Source organism: Lonchura striata, chromosome 5, assembly GCF_050655825.1.
Source record: "Lonchura striata isolate lonStrDom1 chromosome 5, ASM5065582v1, whole genome shotgun sequence".
Classification (NCBI taxonomy): Eukaryota; Metazoa; Chordata; class Aves; order Passeriformes; family Estrildidae; genus Lonchura; species Lonchura striata.
The window spans coordinates 16,858,201-16,874,545 of NC_140707.1; the positions used below are offsets into that span (position 1 = coordinate 16,858,201).

At 43.0% G+C, this 16,345-nt stretch overlaps 1 protein-coding gene across 3 annotated transcripts; it reads right to left on the reverse strand.

Moving 5' to 3' along the window:
* Nucleotides 1-1,677: 1,677 nt before the first annotated feature.
* E2F8 (E2F transcription factor 8) lies at nt 1,678-13,451 on the reverse strand. Of its 3 annotated transcripts, XM_085579858.1 has the most exons (14): nt 13,434-13,451; nt 13,079-13,179; nt 11,662-11,937; nt 11,172-11,328; nt 9,793-10,098; nt 9,040-9,201; nt 7,507-7,644; nt 6,983-7,189; nt 6,362-6,446; nt 5,605-6,085; nt 4,520-4,738; nt 3,530-3,659; nt 3,120-3,436; nt 1,678-2,401 (listed from the first exon to the last, which is right to left on the reverse strand). In XM_085579858.1, the coding sequence occupies exons 2-14, from the start codon at nt 13,115-13,117 to the stop codon at nt 2,228-2,230; spliced, it is 2,691 nt and encodes an 896-aa protein (XP_085435984.1). In that variant the 5' UTR covers nt 13,118-13,179; nt 13,434-13,451; the 3' UTR covers nt 1,678-2,227. The 3 variants fall into 3 exon arrangements, with proteins under 3 accessions (XP_085435984.1, XP_031360945.3, XP_085435985.1); XM_031505085.3 differs by lacking the exon at nt 13,434-13,451 and having other exon boundaries at nt 13,079-13,290; XM_085579859.1 differs by lacking the exon at nt 13,434-13,451 and having other exon boundaries at nt 12,784-13,282.
* Nucleotides 13,452-16,345: the final 2,894 nt, after the last annotated feature.

A 16,345-nucleotide genomic window follows, 5' to 3' on the forward strand; every position in this document is an offset into this window, starting at 1 on the left:
TTAGGAACCCTGACATTTGTGAGGGATGAACCTTCTGTAATGTTCACTCATATTTTCTAGATAATGCACGTGGATGGATTTGCACCATAACCAACTGCAGGGAATTCTGTGAAGGAAGCTTTTGTCCCACAATGTAAGTATTTTCCTTTTGATTTTGGCAGAGGATTTAAGGGAAAAATGCAGGTGATGATTATTTAGTTTTCCTGGTGCTGGGTGCTGCCTAATTTCTGTGCTGCTGTGTGCCCCTGTAAGGATTGTTGAAAGGCTCTTTACAGTGCCAAGGAACACTGGGTCTGTACAGGTTACTGGGATTGCCTGTCATTCCAGGTCAGCTGTGGTTAGCAGGACCTGGGGTTGGAAGAAAAGACTCGAGATACGCAGCTGGAATTGCATATGCATGGAGTGGGGAGGTAGAGTTTTCTATAGATCAGTGGAAGTAAAAAACCCTGCCCCTGGAGATGGAACACAGCAACTCCAAAGCAAAGCCAGCCTGGGGATCAGATGGGCTTCCCCAGAGCACATCAGGCACTCAGGGCACGTTCCAGGGGAGGTGAGGCAAGGTGGGAAGAGCAACGAGCTGGGCTGTCAGAGACAAATGCAGATCTGCTGGGGCAGGAGACCCTTGGAGCTGAGAAAGCAGCAGCTTTTCAGCCTGCAAAACCAGCACACAGGAAGAAAAGTGCTCATGAAAAAGCAACTGCAGTGTGTCAGGAGGCAAGGGACACTGGACAGAAAGAAAACATGCTCAGCTTTCCAAAATATGCTCAGCTTTCTCAGCACCATGTGTGAGATGATCATTTCACCAAGCCCAATTACTGTAGTTTGTCTGCCAGCTGTGGTGCTCAAAAATGAAAGGGGTGTAGTTTTTTTCCTGAGTAATGCAAGTTTCTAAAACCTTTGTCTTTATATTTCCAGAATGAAGTGATAGCAGGCGTAAGGAAGATCAGTTATCTCTTTGGAATAGATCTACTCAGTGCTCTAGTGAGAATTCTTCCCTCTTCCACCTTTTATTCTTCTTTCCCCCTCATTTAGGAATATCTCAATAGTGATCCAATTCTGTCAGGTATATTTTGTATTAGAACTTTGCACTACTGAAGAGCAGACTTTTTTTACTGTGGTAGCTTTTTTTTTTTTTTTTTTTTTTTTTTGTGCAGTCCAAGCCTGAATCTTGGGCTTTGCTATAATTTCTCCTATCCCAGGTTGGTCTGCCAGGCACATTTCACCTGGGAAGACAGATTCACTGTATTTTTATTTCATTTGTCAGCTATTACTTATCTGAGTGTGAACTGTATGAGGAGTCTTCATCTTTCTTCCTTCAGTGTATGTGAGACACTGCTGTCCATATTTAAATTCAAGTGGTTTGATTGAACCTGTTTGGAACTTCTGTGACATTTGGATACATGTTCCTGAATGCACCAGGGCGATATCTTACTTCCTAACTTTTTTGTTCTGACTTGCTTTTAGGAGTTGTAATATCTACTGATAGGGGTTTAGAAGTTACATTGAGTTACTTAATTCACTTTTTCACAAAACACCATTTCCCCCTCCTTCCTTCAGAGCCCAGCAACCCCTGCCTGACAAAAGAAGAGTTAAGAAATGCCAGTGAATATGCAATATATGGATATGCAATGTGTAACTTAAGTAATCTAATCTGATCAAACAGAAAAAGTCAGTGTAGAGTTTTATGTAAGTTTAATCTGAACAAATTGATTTTAAAATACAGTATAAATAATTCTTAACTTATATAAAATTGATTAAGAAAATTTGGGTAGTTTTTTTGTGCTTATTAACTTTACAAAAGACTATTATTAAACACAGAAGCAAAACATTTTACCTATGGCCTTTTTGCTAAGACATCAAATATTTACATGCTCACAGTACTTTTTTTTTGGTGCAAAATATGTACTGACTGATAGACTGTACCTTTCTGTACAATTTCAGCTTACTTTGCATAGAAGAAATCAACACACATTCACAAAAAAAACCCACTAGACACATAACTTTGCTGTTAAAATACTTCACGTAAGCCTTTTGGAAAAATTCATTAGGCATTAACTTTCTCCTTAAGAGTCAGTTTTATTTTCTAAAGCATCAATTAAGGCTATTCCAGCATTGGGGTCTTGGCAATACATGTCCAAACCATTGTCCATCAGACAATGCCAGATGTGTGCAGTGTGTTACCAGCAATTTTGCCTGCTAACACAATCAGCAATTCCCTGTCCCAAAATTAGTCTTCTGAAACTTCAAGTTTTCGTTGAGGAATACATAGAGTTCCTTGAGAGGTTCTCTGGGTACCATCTGAGTTTGCAGATAGTGCAGGGTCTGTGTTTGGCCCTCCTGGTGTGCGGAAAAAGTTCTCTGTAACTGCCTGAGGCTCCTGAGGTTCCTTTGGAGCAGAAGGCTGAAGAGAAAAGAGAAAGTTACTGTCATTTATGGGGGAATAAAAAGTAAATTCTACTTCTAAGTTTCTGCAGGCTGTTAGCAAACTTTTTTTTCCCCTGGAATTTAAAGACAGAACTTTTTACTGAGGATATACCTGCATTCTTGTATATATATATATATATGTATAAATAGATAAAAATATGGTTTTTCTAATCCCCTTCTTTTTTAACATAAACATATATTAGGCAATACAGTATTATATCAAATATAGAGAGAAAGTTCCTGTGGAGAAAAAAAATATTTAAATTGTACAGTTCTATCCTATTAAAAGAATAGCTATTAATAAACACAAGAACTTGAGGGTAGATTAGGGAAGTAACAAGAAGGAAAGAAAATAACAAAGGGACAGTTTTTTAATAAGGACAATCTCAAATTGTGCTTATTAAAATATCTCTCAGATATGTAAAATCCTCCCTCTAAAACAGTTGTCTCTTCACATCTTGTCATCTTCCAGCTGGCTCCACTTCCACCACAAATAAGTCACTTATCTTCCTTGCTAACCTCTCATTTCTACTGTACTTAGGCTGGCCTTCACTGCTAGCTCTTTTTGGGCAATGCTGATTTCTAAAGATCAAAAAGAAATGTTTATTTATAAATTTTACCTGCTGTAAGGGAATTACTGCACTGCACTTCCCAATCAACCCCCCATGGTGGAGTTGCAATATATTTTAACTCACCTTCCCTTCCTGCACGTTTGTGCTCCCTGAGCTATGGCTGATATTTTCTGACTGGGAAGAGATTGGCACGTGCTGAAGAACGGGATTTGCAGGAATTTGCACACCAGCAGGTATTAGTCCAATGTGTTGCAGCATAAAGTTCAGAGCTGAAGAGCTTGGATTTGGGGCAGAACTGGTACTGCTCGAATTGAGGCAGGAGTTGCTCAGTACAGGTGCAGCAGCTATGGAATTTGGTGACAGCATTATGTTCAAGGGTGTTATATGAAAAGCAGGAATATTGACTGTCTTCAGTTCTGAGGCTGGCATTGGAATGACACCTGGAACAGAAGCATCAAGTGTTGAAAGGAGTTAGGACAAGCTGGCCCTGGCCCCTTGAGCCGGCCCCCGTGCCTGTTTCCCTGGACACTCACCAGTGATGGGAGAGCTGTAGGCTGTGTGCTGCAGAGAACACACCCCAGCCTTCTCTTTAGTGGAGCACTCTGCCTTGTTGCCATGGGTGCAGTGAGTCAGAGGAATGAGATAACCAGACGGGAAAAAAGTCTGAGAAGGGGAGAGACAGCCCACCTTTAGCCCAAACATGGAATAAACAAACCTCAAGTTCTCTCCAGAACTGCAACCCTCCCCTGCCTTGTTCTTAATCCTCCGTGTCCTCAGGATGCCATAGCCCATGCCTGTACTACTTTCAGTCTGAAATGAGACACAACAGACTCAAGGACATGCTCTTGCAATTAAAACCACACAGAAGTCAGCTGGCTCCATTTCCAGCTGATACTCTTGGTGGGGAACTGGAAATCCACCTGGGATTAACACAGTGCAATTTGACCAGATGGAAAAGAAACCCTGAAACTGACTACTATTTTTCCAGAAGAAACATTCTGGACCCAGTAAATCATCACATCACTTCATTCTTGGATTGTGTTTTTCATAAAACAAATATTTTTTGTTTGTCATAAAACAAATATGACAAAACTTTTGCATTTACATATTCTGTTTTTGGCAACAGGACTGTTCTTTATTCAGGTTCTCTACAGCAATCAATCTTAACTGCAGAATACTGAATTTTATTGATGAAGAGAGTCTCGTGTGATTCTGTTTCAAAGCATTTGACAGTAAGTATAATGCAAAGAAAAGATGGGGAGGTAAGGGATCTCAATATTGCCCTCAGCTCCTTAAGTGAGACCTTCATTCCAGTGGAAACCTGAAAGCTTCTTTATGTCCTCTTTTTTAAGTGCTCAGCATAGAAACAGAAATCCTACATTCCTACAAAGTAAGGTTTTAAAAGCACACTAAAATGAATTCAGCCAAAGACAACCTATGTAGGTGTAGTTTGTTGTAGTTTTGTTTCTTTTGCAGAGACTCCAAAGTAGTGTTTTCTTAGGGAATGGTAAGACAAACCTTACCTCAGGAGCAGGAATGGCAAATGCCACAGGTAAGTCTTGTTTTGTTTTGATTTTATCTTCATCTTCTGGAATATTTTCTTTTGTACATTGCTCACAGCAACTTGCCATGTTTTGATCTACTGTTTTGGTTTCATTTTGTCTCTCTTCCTGGACATTGTCCATTTCATGATTAGTTTGTGAGCTATTGGATGGTGGTTTTTCATTCTTAGTGGGTTCTCCCTTTGAAAAAAGTACATACAAAAAGAAAGGCAGGTGTTGTAAGGCTTAACAATCCAAATTAGAGCCCTACAATGATAGTTATACATTCGTAAAAACTGGAAAGAAAGCTTTTTACTTCCTCCTCATTCCCAAGTAAGTACTATAAAATTTTCTGGTCACTAGGACAGCCAGGCCCTTGTTATCTTGTTTCTTCCCAGCTAGTGCATGCTGGATAGCATGTGCTGTCATAACACACCTATAACATAGGATGGCTGTTTCAGCAAGCCAAATTTACAGCAGATTTGCAATTTACAGAGATGCTAAAACAATCAGCAACTGAGGAGTAGAAAGCAATCCAGCCCCAGTCTCTCCATATACATCAAGTTTATCTGAACCTCTTATTATCTGCATGTGCTGTTCTATTATGCCTACAACAATATTACACAGGGTGGAAATACTTAGAAGGCATCAGGATTTTGGGACATTCCCTGTCCAGTGACTTTTGTACATCCACTTTCCTCCTAAGACCTCTAAAGCCAAGAATGGATGCCAGCAAGTTTACAGAATCCTAGAATTCAAGGGACCTTGAAGACCTCTTGCTTCCAACCTTGCTCTCAACCTGACCTACTCCAAAATCATGTATAAATAGGTAAGTTTTGACATTGTGTTTTGTGAGCTGCTTTATTTTCACCTGTACATTTTGTCTTCTTAGATAGAAACCCCAGCCCCTCAAATATCAGCAGCACAGCAAATGAACACCATCTCTCCAAGCCTGATGTTATTTAAAACACCTACACACACTGGCAGGTTCCTACATCACTTTGAAAATGAGTAGGTGGCAACATCACTAAGCCATAAAGTGACATTTTAAAACTAATTTAACTTACCAAAGAAGTATCAAGGCTTTCTTCATCACTTTTACGCCTTTTAATTAAATTAGTCTCTGGTAGTGCTTGTGATCTTTTAAGGCACCGCTGAGATGTTTCTGATTTAGTTTCAGGTCTTTCTTCAGCTGCCAAGGATTTTGGAGGCTCATCCAGACCTCTCTGAGTGTTCCCTTCCTCAGTGGTTATTTTATTTAATACTTTTGAATTATTACTCTTAATTCCAGTTACGTTAGCACATGGCAGAGGCTGCAACATGAAGCCTGGGCTGTAGGTTGTCATGGTGTGGGCTTGGGAAGGGTGCAGATAGATTGCATATGAAACCCCAGACTGAGGGTGAGGTAGGATGACTGGTGACACAGAGCTGTGGCTTGCAGGGCACACCCCGAGGGGCTGGCTCAGAGCTGGCTGCTGAGAGGGCTCAGGCGTGGGGACAGCCTCAGGCGAGGACAGGGCACATTTCATTTGCATCTCGTCTGCTGTCCTTCAGCAAAAAACAAACAAACAAAAAAATCCCAAATGTGTTTTAATAACTTCATGCAGAAATTAATGTTCTGACAAATTATCTTCTGTAATGTATGATATTATCTCCTGTAATACAAAGGCTTAACATGAACCTGTACTTCTCAATCCACTAAAGAGAAAATAAATGAAAAACTAGCCTGCAGTGCTCAAGGTTACTGTTTTTTGCAGGCTATTGACCCATTTGCACTGAGCATAACTTTAACTTGTTCTCACCTTTAAACTTGTGCAAACTTACTTGGCTTGTCCTTCCAGCTGATGTTTAGTGATTGCTGGAATCTGAGCTATTGTATTTGGGAAAACTGGTAAACTTTGGTAAGTACCTGGTTGGAGAAGAAGAAATCAGAACAGTAAGTTCATAAAATTCAAAGTAAAAATATAACTTTAAGTTGAAGAGATTGCATTATGTAAATATAACATTTAATGAGATAACTTATCCTCAAACTCAGCCCAGATTTGATTTGATCTGGACACCAAATCTGGACATCAGCTTAAATCAAACAAAATTTAAAGGCCCCAGAAAGGATCACTAGAAAAGACATGAACACTAACAGGTAATTTTCTGGCCATGTTTTGGGATACAGAACTGCTTAGATAGCACAAACCAAAGCAGAGTTTCTACAACAAAGTAGGTTCAGAGAAGATGCAATATTCAGTGATTCTAGACAAACAGAAGGTTTGTAGCCATTTCTGTATTTTTGACAGCTCTTAAGATATATTTTTTGAAAGGAGGCGCCACCCACACATCTACATGTCCTGTGAGAAGAGGGCAAGCTCAAATATCTAATGCAAGACCTCATCTGGCTTAAAAACAAAGGAAAAGAAGTTCCTAAAAGAAAAATGATTAAAAGATACATACTGGCACTTATTTTAACTGGGGTGGTTGGAGCAGACTGGATCTTCCTTCTGTCGTTCTCTATACTCTTAACTAATTTTATTAGAGATGAATGCCGAGTGAAGTTTTGCTTTCCTTTTGAAGGAAAAAGGGCTTTTGAGCACTGCTCTTTGGAAGTGATGGATTCTGAAATAGGTGAAGAGGTTGTAGAAGTTGCTTCAAGTTTTGTATCTGAAAAACAGAAGGAATAAAATATGTATCATATGCAGATTTAGTAATTAAAAGCAATTATTTGAGCCTGGCTCACAATTCTTGAATTACCAACAGCAGCAAACATGGATATTCAAGAATCTCAATAGCTGAACATCACTGTATGCAAATAGATACTGGTTGCTGTGCTGATAAGGACAGTGGTATGACTAGTAAAATATTCTCTACTTAGTTATTCTGTCTTTTGGCCAAAAATTTTAGTGGAGAAAACAAAACAAACAAAAAAATAACCAATTAATATCATCAGCAGAACAAAAGGAAATGACACATACACCTACCCTGAGTATTTGGTAAGACCTCAGGTCCTGTCCACTTGAATGCTGGTTTTCTACCTCTCTCCTCTGTAACATGAACTTTTTTTATAAGTTTAAGGCTGCTGAGAACATTTGCTATGTCATAAAGTCTTCTAATTTTGGCTGAAAGAAATAAATGGAAAGTATAGCAACTGCAATTAACAAGGTAGCATGTATCAGATAAAGAAATGTTGTAACACCCTTTAAGCAGCTGAAAGGAAAAAGCTTTTAAAGATGATAAGAACAATTTTGTGGAACAGGTATTTATACAATGAAATAATATTGTGATACAAAGTTTACATGTAAAAATACATGTTTATACAGATCTAGAAGACACTGCAAAGTTTATTATGCTAAATATGGAAAAAACCAACATTTTCAAAACAAGTTAATTTCTGTGCAATGATCAAACCTACACAAATCCTGTAGTAAATATAAGTAGATTAAAATGCAGGTACACACATGCAATGGCAAACATGGGAACTGGAGGGAAGAGACACACTAAAATCCAACAGGATAATCATCCTGCATATCTTCCCTGTATCTAGGTTGAGCTATTAGGGAAAAGTTTCAGGTAGAAGCCAAACTACAAATGAGTTCTAGAGCAAAGTGAATGTGCTTAGGAAATGGAATTTTTTGGCTTCAAAACCAAGAATGTGGTAAAAGATGGGATTGATACTTGAAATAGAGGTAGACAGATGGAATGCCCTGGAAATGCTTTTCTTGTGAGACAGGTTCTTCTTATGGAAGAATAAAAGCAAGCAAAAAACCCTATTGAGTAGCCACCCACCCTTTCTATGTTGCTGTGAGGCAGTGGAAAGGAAATCATGAACTGAAACCAGCAAGGATCAGTACTCACATAGACACAATTCCACCAAAAAAAACTCAAAACCAAAACAAGAAATAACCCAAACAAGCAAAGGAATCTGAGAATTAAGGAAGAGTCTAACTTTCAATGAAACCCACAACTATCCCTCAAAAGCAGCACATTTTTAATTATTATATATCTACTGACCTAGACCTAGAAATACCATTTCATTTGAATGGAGGGGAAGGGGAGGAAGTGTGCAGGGAACTGAGAGAAGGGTAAAAGAATGAAGAAATAATTGGCAGTTAGAGCAAATGGTTTCACTTCCTCTGACATGCAAGTTGGTCACAGGACTTTTACAGAATTTCTTTCAATTTCTTTCAGTTATGTGACCAGAACACAGATTTTGCATGATTCTGGGACATCTGTGGTGAAATGATGCTGAAAACTTTCACAGGCTGCTTGAGGAAAGAGAAATTGTTACCAATATGGAGCCTTGTGATAATACTTCAGGAGGGAGGATTTAATGGACTTTTCCTCTCAGGTGGGCATTATGTATCAATACAAAAGTTATAAACTGCAGAAGGTGTTTAGTGAGTTTTTGGAGGCTTCAAATAAACATTTGTGGGAGGAAGAATAAGACTGTATTTTTTTTTATATGAAGTAGCACTGGGATAATTAATTTAGCTTACACTTGCTGTGGTACTTACTTTTAAACTTGCTTTTATCCAAGTCTTCTAACTGATCTTCTCCAATCAGGATTTTAGCAGCAATTTCAAGGCTTACTATTTGAGGTGTTGATACAAGAAACAGCATCACAAATTTCTGACTCATCACTCGTAAGGACTTGTATTTCCTGCCATTCACTGACGCTGCAGCAGACAGGAAAAAGGATTTAAGTATTCAGCAACACACCCACTACAAACATAAAACACTGGAGAAATTTGTCAGTAATATTAATTTTAAGAATAACAAAGAGACTAGGTAGGGCCAGTGCTGACTCCAGAATCACGTTTCTACGTGACAAGAAACAGATGACTGATTGGGTGGATACCAAGTCTACGTATACATTTCCCATTATCTGACAACTTGTACTCTTAAAGATGCTTAACCCTTAATTAAAATTTCTTCCATGAATCAAAGCTAATTTAATAAAACAAATTGAGGAATTTATGCTTCAAGTTTCTGCAACATTTAGTAGTAACTTCTATAACAATTCAGTGGTAATGGCAATTGGATTATACATTGGTGTATTTGATAATTTCACCTGATGTAGAAACAAATTAAAAGAACTGAACTAATAAGACAAGTGAAAGTGCAGAGCACTTTTTCTCACTACAAACAGTTGTGGTGCCTTTGGGGGCAGCACCACCTCAGAAAAAAAAAAAAAAAAAAAAGGAAGGCTAATAAATGGCTCATAGAAATGTATCAGTATTATTCTTGGCATTATAGAGAATTATTACCAGCACGAAATTCCACTCCTGGGAGCTCGACAAAAGACATTTCTGACTGCTCACTTGAGCCAGAAGAACTTGCCATTTCTTCATTCCTTTCACTGTCAGGATCGAATTCATGTTCATACTCTCTTTTCTTGATCATCTGGATTTGCTGTATGTATTTGTTGTCTTCCCCCACCTTTTTCAGGGCCTGCAGGGTCTGGGGGAGGTTGTGGCGCCCGTGCCAGACGTATCTGTTCCTGGCCAGGCGGCTCACCATGTGCAGGCTCTCCAGCACGTTCACAATGTCATAGATGCGCCTGCGCTCCACGTCTGCAGAGGGAAAGGTGAACCTGAACAGCTCTGCTACAAAACACATGTGCACGCATGCATTACCTGCAGCACAGAGTCCTGGCCTTCCTCTTAGAATACTCCCAAATCATTTTTGCCAATTCCATAGCACAAGCTGAAAACAGCCCTCCCAGGTCTTGCCAGCAAGGAAAACAAATCTTGCTTCGTATATGCAAGGACTTGCTGTTCCAGAGTTATACTTGGCTTTCAGCATTCCTTAAGAAATAAAACTTACTGTTGCCAGAAGAGCAATTACATGGGTTTCAACCCAGCTTTAGAAAAAACAGCATTTTTAATTATTCACTGCATTGATTCTAGATTGTGTCCTTAAATAACCTTGGAAACTCATGGTAGGAAACTGTTTTATAACTTCTTTTTACGTGTCATTTTATTAGCACACTCTTTTTTTTTCTCATTTGCCTGATAAACTCTTGGTTTTGACCAGACATTTCCTAAAAGTTATGTCCTTTTGTACAAAGTATACAAAAAGGTAAATCATACACAGCTTTAAAATTTTACAACTATTATCCCTATAAAAGCTGGAGAATACTGTAACTCCAGAACTTTTTTTGATTTCAAAAAGCTTCAGCTTGATGTTAGAAATGTGGAATCTGGAGAAATTATTGGTTCAACATAAAAAATAGTGATATAGAATAAGGAAGTTAATATACGATCAATAACAGAAAGACATTTCTTGCTTTGATGACATGATTGGACAGGAAGCTGTGGACTCAGTTTGAGAAATGCTAGTTCCTGCTGCAAAAATCTCCACTAATCTTAGGTATCACCTCTGAATCAAAAAAACTGCAACTGGTTATTTGTGGTATAAGCAATAATTTAGATGTTCAATATGAAACAGAATTCAGAGTTTCTCAGTTTAATTCACTGAGGAAACATCAGCATTCTAAAAGAACTGCTGTAGGAATTAGCAGTTTAAAACTGGGTTTAAATAAATTTGAAAACAGAGTAAGCATCCAAAATTGTATGGAACAAAAATGGCAGGTTATTGGCCAGTTTGCATGAAGACATATTTAATAGGATGAACCCCAACTTACGTAGCTCTTCAGTGACTTCATCAAGGCAAATGTAACTTTTCTGTGAAGGGCTGGGGTAATCAGGATACCGAGCTAAGAATTTATGACACAGTAATCCAAGACTTTTCTCTTTGCGACTTGGCTGAGATTTTTCATATTCATCCCCCAATAAGTGTTCCTACATGGGAATAAGTAAAAGAGGTTGTGAGGTTTTTGACAATATGTAAGCACAGATATTTAACAGCTTCACAGGGAGCACTGTCAAAGGGCCAGTGTTCTCCCTTTGTCCTCAGCAGCTGTGAAATAAAACCAGAACATTACCTGTTGAATATAGCTAGTCAATATCATTGCTCATATTTGGTAAATGCTCCAAAACCATAACTTTAAAAAAGATGTGCTGTGAAAATGTATAATTTTTATACTCAATAAACAGCTATCAGCTAACTTAACAAAAAAAAAAAAAAAAGAAGAAAAAAAGAAGAAAATAAATACAGATAACTTTACAACATACCTGCAAACAGTGTTTTGTTTGTAGGACCTCACTTGAACTGTCTGACAGTTGCCTTCTCTGTTCTCTGCTCCTAATCTCAGGACTGGCTGCACTAATCAGCATTTTCAGGTTGGAAGTAGGTGTCCATGGATCTGCCAGAGGGGTTTCCTTCGGTTTTGTGGGTGTGGTTAGAGGCTGACAGTCAGGCTGTCTCTCTGTCAATACCAACTGTGAGGTAGCCGCTTGTTTCAAAGGGGTTTTCAGTACATTTTTGCATGGCTCAGAATGCTCATTTTCCTACGTGTCAAGGAAAAGAACAATGGTGATATTAAAACCCAGGTGCACCATGATCCATTTATCAATAACAAAGGGGGATAGAGATTTATCACTTTTTTTGGGTAGTTCTGAGTCAAGGGTTCCAGTCCTACTCTGAACCAATGAGTCCCTTTCCTAAAACCATTTCTGTGCCTGTAGCTAAGGCTCGGCTCCCCAGGCATTTATTCCTCGGGTGATTTTCCTTTTCCTTCCTCTGAGACAAATATGTTAATGCATTGCAGAGAGCTATATAGAATAGCTGAAATATGTAACGACCCGGGAGTGGGTGTGACGTTGCTTATAAATTCTTGTTGAGCTAAACAGACACCAGTTTGCATGTCAGGGAACTCTCACCTCCGGCGAGCAGCCCGGTATTTAGTAGTCATGGAAGCGTGTTGGCTAGCAAGCCCTTAACTTTTACAGCGAACTTTAACAAGCTCCCAGCGGAGTAAGGGGTGGGATGTGATGGCGGGGCTGGCCGAGATGGAGCAGGAGAGGAAGAAGAGGGGAAAGCGAAGGAAAGGCTCGGGAGCGACCCGCTCCCCTCAAGTTTCTTTCCCTCCTATTCCCCTCTTGACTTTTCGCGCGGCGGCCCCGCGCATGCGCGCTCGGCGCGCGGCGGCCCCCGCGGGACGGGTCTGGGGTCCGCGGCGGTGCCGGAGCCGCTCCCGGGGCGCTGCCCGCGGCTCCGGCCGGGAATTGTGAGGGAAGCGGGCTCGGCCCCACCTCCGCCGCACCCTCTTCCAATCGCAACTTCCCTGTCACGGCACCGCGGAGTGCCCGAGACAAACGCGCTCCCAACATCGCTATCCCCGCTCCTCCACACACCTTCTGCTACAGGGAAAAACAAAGAGGAGAGGAGAGCCCGGAGAAACAAGTGTTCTTCACGGACGCCGCGGATAAAGGTCGTGAGAGATGAAGTTTCAGGAGCTTTTGTTGAGGGCAGGAATTAAAGTGACGGTAAAACACGCTCGGTTTCCGCCGTCCCGCGGTTTCTACGCGCGATCGTTCCGACCGAAGCGGTTTCACCCCAGCCGGGCTGAGCGCGGGCAGCGGGGCTGTCACCGCCCGCGGGAAGCGCCAGCCCCGGGGCTCGGCTGCTCCCGCTCGGCAGAGGAATTACCTTGTCGCCGGCCCCCATCTCCCCGCCCGCCGGCCGCATTCTCCCGCCGCCTCAGGAGGCGACTCCCGCCGCGCCGCTCCGCATCGCAGGTCCCGCCGGCTCTGCAGGGCGGGAGGAGGGAGGGAGGCACTGGATGAGGGCCCCGCGACGGGCCGGGTCCCGCTGACCCCGCGGCCGCCGGGCTCGTCCCGCCGCCTCCCGCCCGCCGGCCCGGCCCGCGCGCGCCCGCCGCCCAACGGCCCCGGCCCCGCCCCGCCCCGCCCGCTGCGGCCCAGCACCGCCCATCGGCGCGGCCGCCGGCGCCTTTAAACCGGGCGAGACGCTCCCCCGGCGCCCTCCCGCTCCCGCCGCGCACCCCGCGGTCCGGGAGCGCCGGCGGCCCGCAGGAGCAGCGCTGCCACCGCCGCCGCCCCGGCCCGGCCGAAGGGCGGCGCCGCTCCCGGTGCGGATTTGAATTCAACGCGCGGAGCCGCCGCGGGCGGGTGGGGCGGGCGTGGCGGGCGTGGCAGCCAATCGGCTGGCAGCGCCGCGCCCCGCGCGGCCAATGGGAGCGCGGCGCTGCGCGGCCTCTGCCTCCTCCTCCCGCCTCCCGCCTCCCGCTGCCGGGCGAGAGCCGGCGGCGCTCGGGCCGCGCCTTTGGCGGGGTCCCTCCCCCGCTCCCTCGCTGCCTCCCTCCCGCCCCAACGGCCGCGGGGTCGCGGGGCGGAGCGGGCGGGGGCCGCCGGGCGGTTTAGCGGAGCCCCTTTACCCGCCGCCGCCGCCCGCCTCGCCCCGTCCGGTCCGCCAGGGGCCGCGCGGGCTGCGCGCGCCCCTCGCGCCCCTCACGGGGTCCCGCCCGCCGCTCCGGCGCCCGTTCGCGGGGTCCCCGCGGCCGCCGCGCTCCCCGGGCCCGCCGCGCACGCTGCGCTTGGAACACGCCGCGCCGGGCGTTCGGAGGCTCCCCCGCTCAGCGAAGCGAGGGGTGAAAGGTGAATGAATGGCTTCGATCGCCCCTGGCCAAGGGGGGTTGTTGCCCTACAAACTGACATCAGGAACCTGGACCTGTGAGTTTTCTTTCCCAGGGGAAATGGCCAAAGGATGTGCCCCGGGGCCCCTGGCCCAGGACCTGACTGCAAAAAATCCCTTATTTTCCTTATCGCAAAATCACAGAACCTGCTAGGCTGGAAAAGACCTCTGAGGTCAGCGAATTTATGACCAACCCGCTTATGGCAGTGAGCGCCACATCCAGTCTTTCCTCAAACGCCTTCAGGGACAGTGAGTGACTCCAGCACCTCCCTGGGCACCCCATTCCAATGTCTGATCACCCTTCCTGTGAAGCAATTCCTCCTAATGTCCAAGCAAAAACCTCTGCTGCATCTTAAGACATCTTGTCCTGTCCCTCGTTCCCTGGGAGCAGAGCCCGACGCCCACCGGGCTGCACCCTCCTGCCAGGGGGTGCCCCTGACCTTATGGCAGAAGTTACAATATTTTGTTCTGCAGGCAGCATCTGAGGTTTCAACCCACCTCGTCTCCACTGCTTTTTATACTAGAGCCAGGATTTCCAAACCTTTTAATGTAACTCTGTAATTTCTTCTGAAAAGGAAGTCTGAAAGCTTGTAAACTCAAATGAAAAAATTGACCCCAAAGTGACCTTCACTCCTTGGTATCACCAGCCATGTAGCGGCCAAGGGTTATTCTCTTGCAATACCTATGTGCCACACCTTAAAAAGTGGGATTTGTGCAGACATTTGCTCTTTTTCCTTGTTTATGCTTTGATACAATTACTGTGTATTGGTTTCTTTCCATAGAATGTGCACTAGAAGGTGTGATTGTAACCCAGAGCCACTAACAAGTAAAAATATAAATACTAAAAAAATAATCTGTGTTTTTTCTTTACTCCCACAACCAGGCACGACCACATGGAATTTGAGTTACTTAAATGAGGAACACTCACATGTTTCAAAAATCAAACCGGGGGGGGGGGGGGGGGGAGGAAATCAGGCTTTTACATTCAAGCTGTCATTTGAATATTTATTTAATTTATGTTGAGCTTTGAAAATTATCTTTATCAACTAATCAATAAGCCATTATCTCTGTTCAAACAACACACTCTTGTGACCTTTGTTCGGGGGACTTCTTGCCTGGTCTTCAAGTTAGCCTTATAAGCTGCCAATTACAACAGTATCAGACATTTTAAAGTAAAGGTTTATGGAATTTCCAAGGTAATTGCATCTACTGGAATAATTATTCTGTTAGTAACTTCTGTGCCTCTTTTACCATGCTCCTTACCATGAAAGTGCCTTTGTGTTTCTGAGATTATGGAATTATGTGGAGCAATAAAGGGCATTCTCACTTGCACCCATCAATTGAAACTGTTTGTATTTCCCTCTGCTCTTGCTTGACTTGCATAAGAAACTGCAATTACGTTCTCTGCCAGGTACCTCTTAAAGGAAAAAGAACAAAAAGTAAAAATTTTAATGTCCCTGACATGGCAAAACAAAAGCACCAGTAGCTAGTTAATAATGGATCCTTTAATGTGTAACCTTGAAACTTTTTGTGTGATGATCCTTGTGGGGGATGTTTGCTGTTTTCAGGTATTGTGCTGAATCAAGACACCACCTGATGCCAGAAATCAGAGTTGGAGAGTGATAAGTGATTTTATCTATGCTGGTTCAGCTAAAGAGCTGCTTGTAGCATTGTCACATGGATTAAAGAGAATGTTTGATGTATCCTAGCGGTTTGGTCAAACCAAATCACTGTTAAAGTGGTAAAGAAGCAAAGAATTTGTGAAATTAAGTGCTTCCAGTGCATCTATTCTAGTATAGCATCCCTCCTCACCTGCCTGTAGAAATCTTCCTCTCCCAGAAACAGCTTTAGCAATGCATTCTGCTAAAGAAAGCACTAATCTGGTTTGCACTGCATGCACTGCTCAAATTGTATTTCTTGTATGAACACATGTTGTCAATAATGGATTTGTTTCAGTGTGATCACAAGGCAGCAAAGTTCAGCATCTTGTGCTGGTGTGCTTCCTAGATGTGGTGTTGGCTTCTGTCAAGAGGAATTGTAATTAGTGGCTCATATAAAGAGAAAATACACACTAAATTTTACTGGAGTCATTCTTATTAGGTAATTCCATGCATAAGACCACTTACAAAATGCCCAGGTGGAATCTTCATCCTTGGGGTTACTCAAAAGCTCTCTGGATGTGGTCCTGAGCAAAGGGCTTTAGTGACCACATTTCTAAAAATACTCTGTTATAAAGTTCCAGTTAATAATAATATTAATATT

Bases quoted from the DNA above. Each gene is read 5' to 3' on its own strand.
- E2F8 (XM_085579858.1), bottom strand. From the start codon at position 13,117: ATGCGGCCGGCGGGCGGGGAGATGGGGGCCGGCGACAAG. The intron at 11,329-11,661 runs GTATGTTGTAAA...ATTCCCATGTAG, and splicing joins AAACAAAACACTGTTTGCAG to GAACACTTATTGGGGGATGA. The intron at 3,437-3,529 runs GTGAGTGTCCAG...CTTCTGTTCCAG, and splicing joins CTACAGCTCTCCCATCACTG to GTGTCATTCCAATGCCAGCC.